Source organism: Malaclemys terrapin, chromosome 1 (genome assembly GCF_027887155.1).
Source record: "Malaclemys terrapin pileata isolate rMalTer1 chromosome 1, rMalTer1.hap1, whole genome shotgun sequence".
Taxonomy (NCBI): domain Eukaryota; kingdom Metazoa; phylum Chordata; order Testudines; family Emydidae; genus Malaclemys; species Malaclemys terrapin.
In genome coordinates, this window is record NC_071505.1 from 137,901,817 (window position 1) to 137,907,816 (window position 6,000).

The 6,000-nt window shown below is 46.2% G+C and overlaps 1 protein-coding gene across 1 annotated transcript in view; it reads right to left on the bottom strand.

Annotated features, from left to right (window-relative positions):
• Positions 1 to 5,158, bottom strand: part of LOC128843604 (ovostatin-like) — a 53,352-nt gene extending 48,194 nt beyond the window's left edge. Inside the window, exons 1-3 of the mRNA XM_054040560.1 lie at positions 4,779 to 5,158; positions 2,670 to 2,850; positions 573 to 729 (exon numbers count right to left, since the gene is read on the bottom strand). Coding sequence (XP_053896535.1) covers positions 573 to 729; positions 2,670 to 2,850; positions 4,779 to 4,849 — 409 coding nt within the window. The 5' untranslated portion in view covers positions 4,850 to 5,158. The remainder of the gene's footprint in view (positions 1 to 572; positions 730 to 2,669; positions 2,851 to 4,778) is intronic.
• Between the last annotated feature and the right edge of the window lie 842 nt (positions 5,159 to 6,000).

A 6,000-nucleotide genomic window follows, 5' to 3' on the forward strand; every position in this document is an offset into this window, starting at 1 on the left:
CAGGAAAAACCCATCCCTCACTGCTTGCTGTCTTGAGGTCATGCTCCAAGACTCACGTCTTCATCAGAGCATTCCCAAAAAGAAAAGAGTAGAAGAAAACCCAGCCATGTGTTCAATGATAGAAACAATAGAGTAGGAAGAAGAATTGATTTTCTCTTCTGGACACATCTCACTGTCTTTATTCTTTATTTTTGTACTGTACACCCTGTAGAAATGATGACTGAATCAGAATCTCAGACTCAGATAAGCATAAACAAAAAAAGAACTGGATATTACTGAAGTGATGGATTTCTGTAAATCCAGAAAGCCACAAGTTTCTCAGAGGAAATTCATTCAGTTAGGAACATATAAATACTATTTATGCATTACAGTTCTATGAATGAGCTACTTTCCCCGCTGTCTTTTGATGATCCCTACCTGGGCTGCAGCCAGAGACCATCCCAGGGACTGATTATGGACATCTTGCTCCAGTTCTTCTCCTTCTTAGCAATGATACTCTATCCTAGCCCCTCTGCCCCCTGACATCCACACTCCCAGTTCAATAATTAACTCATACCCCCACCCCCATTCACCTGTCTGTCCAGGTTTGTAAATGGGTTTGTCTGTCTGGATGAAGACAACGCCGTCCACATTCTCAATTGCCACCGACCTTCTCTCTGACAGGTGGACGGTGTGGCCTTTGGCAGAGAAAGTGATGAAAGCCAAAGGGTCAGAGGTGGCAAGAGGAGCCTGGGAGAGAACAAAAAAAACAAGACAAAGTCTTTTAGGGTCCATCTATGTGATGGATTCCCAAGTGAGGATGATGACCCCTAAGTGAGTCACGATGAGTTTGATGATAGATTGTCTGTCTGCCAATAAAACAAACTCTAAGAGTATGTCTACACTGCAGTTCTAGGTCTAATTTCCATCTCTGGCAAAGGTACACACACTAGCTTTGACTGAGCTACTTTAATAAAAATAATGTAGCCATAGCAATACAAGCAGCAGGTGGTGCTAGACAAGGAGGATGCAAGGATGTTTCGCGCCCTAGGCAAAACTTCCACCTTGCGCCCCCCCCTCCAAGCCCTGTGGCAGCTCTCCGCCCCACCCTCCACCCTAAGGCGCCCCCCCGCGGCAGCTCCCTCCCTCCGCCCTGAGATGTCCCCCCTCTCCCCCCCGCAGCAGCTCCCTCCTTCCGCCCTGAGGCACCCCCTCTCCCCCCGCAGCAGCTCCCCCTGGCCCGGGGAACCGTGCAGCAGCTCCCCGCGCAGCTCACCTCTTCTCTGCCTCCTCCCCGAGCACGCCATCGCCGCTCCACTTCTCCCACCTCCCAGGCTTGCGGCACCAATCAGCTGTTTGGCGCCGCAAGCCTGGGAGGGAGAGAAGCAGAGCGGGGCCGTGTGCTGAGGGGAGGAGGTGGAGCAGAGGTGAGCTGGGGCAGGGAGTTCCCCTGCGTTCCGCTCCCCACCCTTACTTGCTCCAGGCAGCCCTCCCCACGCCCCCCTGCCCCAGCTCCTTCCACCTAAATGCCGACGCCGACCGGGGCAGCCAAAATCTGGCCGCCGCAGTCGCTGCCAAAGGACCCAAAATGCCGCCCCCCAAATGCTAGTGCCCTAGGCGACCGCCTAGGTCGCCTAATGGGTTGCACCGGCCCTGGGACTAGCTGCCCCAATACAGATCTAGAATCTCAGCTGGGATTGTACTCAGGCACCTCGTCCAAGCTGTTGCCTGTGCCATTGCAGCCTCACTGCTATTTTTAGTGTGCTAGCTCAATCAAAGCTAGCTTGTGTGTCTCTACCTACCTCCAGCTCCATGTCCCCTTACAGTCTATGCTATAGATTGGTCCTAGTTTTGTCCCCAGGCTGTAGACAACACACAGAATTCAAATCCACACATATAAGAGCTAGCATAAATGTTTCCTAATCTTGCAGGACTACTATGTATTAACAATATTGATGTGCAGGGCTGTCAAGCTATTAGCAAGTTCTGAAGTGTTTCTCCTGCTGTGTATGGGATCACCTAACCATGGGCTCTTCTATGGCTTTTAGTCACAGCCCTGCACTGTAATGAGAAAGTAGACTAGTGTGTTCCGACTGGGTTATGGGTTAGATCGAGCCAAATCCGCCTACACCCTGGGATGAAAGTGAAATGTCTTTCCCTGACACACTCCCTGATCTCTCTCTCTCTCTCTCAATCTCTCTCTCACTCCCCACTCTAATCGATTTTTCTTCTTCTTCAGACTCTTTTTCTAATCTTTTTTCCTTTCCCTGCAGTCTGTCTTGGGTACATCTACACTGAGACCGGAGATATAATTTCCAGCTCTAGCATGCTAAGAATAGCAGTTTAGCTGCAGCTGCATGAAGAGCAGGAGGGCCTAGCCACCTGAGTATGTACCTGGGAGTTCAGACAAGATTGCGCTCTGGGCTGCTATACCCTCCTGGGACTCATATTGTTGTGGCTACACTTCTATTTTTAGTGTGTTAGATTGATCAGAACTAGCGTATGTCTCCTTGAGCTGAAACATACACCCCAGCTCCAGTGTAGACATAGCTTGTGTCTTATTTTTCATTTCCCATCCCCATTCTCCTTGAGCCTTTCTACTCTTGTTGTTCAAGAGTAGGATCAGTTTGGACCACAGGAGGGATGCGTCCCCCTTTGTCTCTCTTTAATTGAATTAAAATATGAAATACCTCAAACTCTCTGCATTGGAAGAAATTTTCTGTCACAGATTCCTCAAACAGCGTGGTCTTGATGTCATGATATTCCAAGTGAACATTCAGGGATAGTGGCTCACTGAGGTTGTAGAGCTGTACACACAGTCTCTGCGGAGAGATGCTCTGCAGCACCGAAGGGACAACCAGGACATATTGACTACAGATAAACAAAGCCAAACAGCCAGGTCAGTCAGCAGAAAGGAGAGGACCCACAACAACATACATTTGGAGAAAAACTTAGGGCTTGTCTACACTGGCAATTTACAGCACTGCAACTTTCTTGCTCAGGGGTGTGAAAAAACACACCCTTGAGCGCAGGACGTTTCCAGTGCTGGTAGCTACGCCCCTCGTGGAGGTGGGGGTTTTTAGACATGACTACACAAGCCATATTAAAGTGCTGCCGCAGCAGCGCTTTAGCATTGCCAGTGTAGACTAGCCCTAAGTGGCTACTGGGGATCCTGATCAAAAGCTTGTTGAAATCAATGGAAAGACTCCAGTTTAATGGGCTTTGGATCAGGCCCTAAGTGATCACAAATGTGTTGTCCCTCAAGCTATTCCACTATTAGATGATTCTCCACACCCCCTCACCTCAAACCTGAACTGGAGGGACCAGCTTGAGAGGTGGTATGTATCATACTTATCGGGCCCTCATCACCATAGTATCTGAGCGCCTCATGTTGTCTAATGGATTTATACACCTCTGTGAGGGAAGGAAGTGCAGTTATCCCCATTTTACAAATGAGGAACTGAATCACAGGGAAGCTAAATTACTTGCCCAAGGTCACACAGGAAATCTGTGGCAGACTAGGGAAATGAACCCATGTCCCCATCTAGTGCCCTAACCACCAGACCATCCCCTGGTAGAGAGCTCTGTTTCTGTGGCCTAGTCAGCCATGAGCTTATTTTCTGAGACTATCGACAAAAGTACTAGTTAATGCTAAGTGTGGGGTAGATCTGGGCACATTTTCATCAAGAAAGAAACTGAAATGTCACAACTTATTTGCCATAATACACAGAAAATGCACTTCAGTATTGGCATGCAATGCTTGATTATTCCAGGAGAAGAGATTACCCAACTCAACTTTTGTTTCTATCACACTCTAGTCTCTTCTCATTCCTCTCCCTTTGTCTCCTGTCATTATGCTTTTTTTTAAAAAAATGCTGCCTCTTATGGTTAGAACAGGCTCCCTCTCCCAGGGCATCCTCACTCTCGCCCTTCAAGCCCCTCCTCTGTTTGGTTAGGCTTCTGCTGCTAGCCTTCCCCCTTCTCCCCTGGTTCTGTCATTAAAATAAAAGTCAGAACTGAGAAACTGGACATGCAACTTAAAATGAATCACATCATATTTTTGTTGTAATCCTGGCCCCACCCATCCCTCCCACTTCTATTCTTGATTTCATCTTTAACTGAGCTTGCCTGGCTTAGACTGCACAACCCTCAGAGAACACACCAGGAGTAAAATTTTCAAAACTGCTTAAGTGCTTAGGAGCCCAAGTCCCATGAACTTTCACAGGCTGTTATGCTCCTAAGTCAACTTAGGAAAATTAAACAGGCCCCTAAATCACTGAGGTGATTTTGAAAATGTTACCCCAAGTCTTCTATCTCTCTAAAACCCTGAGCACTGTTATGGTGCAGTACAAGCAACAGATAATACCACCAGCCTCCAGCACAGCTCTGAGAGGCCCCTACAATGCCCCTTGCTACTCTAGTCCTACCACTCATCCAGTCCTGCCAATGCACATTACTCCTGACCATCAGTGCTGTCTGCTTATCTAGTCCTAGGCCTCCTCCAAATCTCTGCTGCTGCACCTCAATCCTCATCTGCACCAGTCCCTGTTATTACAGTCCTGGATCTCTACTAAACAAATTAGATTTCATACCAATTTTGTGAAAAGGAGAGAGATTCACTCTACACACTGAAACATCCACCAAATTCATTTCAGCCACACCTTCAACTGGAATTTGAACCCAAATCTCCAGAGACAAAAGTCTTAGTGCACCATACAACAATGCCCCCAGAACAAATTAAATGATGGGAAAATAACACGATATTATATATTAAAAGCAAATAATATGTGATCTCTTACGGCCCATGAAACTTTGCAGAAGTCAAATGAAAGACAAGCACACTCAGAAAAATCTTTGACCACATCATCATACACGGAGATGAAGAGGGAAAGTTGAAGGTGGAACTTCTCCCACGGAGAGAGCATATGTTCTGGCTTTTAAAATGCCCATGGCTGTCTCCTCCTCCTCACTCATATTCCAATGAAAAGACAAAGAAAATATTTGCATAGGTTAATTTCCCTCTGTCCTGCCTTTCTTCACACCCTTTCAGGTGTTGCTTCATAAATGTAGTTTAGGGAAGTTCCAGTGTTGCCAATGAATTCATTTTCACAAGACAAGCCACTTCCTGATTCTCTTGATGTTTCACTTGTGCTTGCCTCTCTGATTTTCTCTGTAATAGGCTGAAGATTCCTTGGTGCTCCAGCTTGTTAAGCACTTCAGCAACAATACATGTTGTGTGCTCCATCAGAACACAAAGCTCCCACAACACTGCTGTGTCGTAGGCCTGGAATGTTGGATGATAATGATAACATGCACAAGGGGTGTGGTTAAATTCAACAAGAAAGGGGAAGAAAATCCCAAACGTTCTTTTTTTTTTTTTTTTTTAAAGGAGGCTCAAACACATAAGGATGGAAGAAAGGCAACTCTTCATTCATTTATTCATGTATTTACTTATTAAGGCCCTACAAACTGAGTTTGTAACTGTGGTGTTTTATAGAGTTTAAGGTCAAAAGGGACCACCAGATCATCTAGTCTGATCTTCTGTACATCACAGGCCACCAGTACAACTCAGCTTCCACACACTGAACCCAACAACTGAAACAACACCAAAGTATTACAGCCGTCAGGGGTCTAAACTATTATGTGCCACAGGCAGAGAATAGACGGGAACAACATGCATTAGTGCCCATGGCCTGTGTTTCTGGGGATCTCTGCTTTGCATCTGGTACACTTCCCTGTAAGAGTCCAAACAGTCCAGAGATGAAGGCTCTTTCCCTGAATCCATACTTCTAGCTTCTTCTCACTGAAAACAAACTGACAGGACCACTACCTACATGGGCTTTTCCTCTGATGGAGAGTGAGGGATGAATTTAGAGTGTTCATCCCACACATTTACCGTCTGATTTGAAATTAGCACTTGGCTGTTCAAGTTCTTCATTTGCATTCCACAAGGCTTCTTTCTCATCCAATCGGTTATTAATTTACAGGAATAAATGTTTGCTATTACATTATAATGGGATA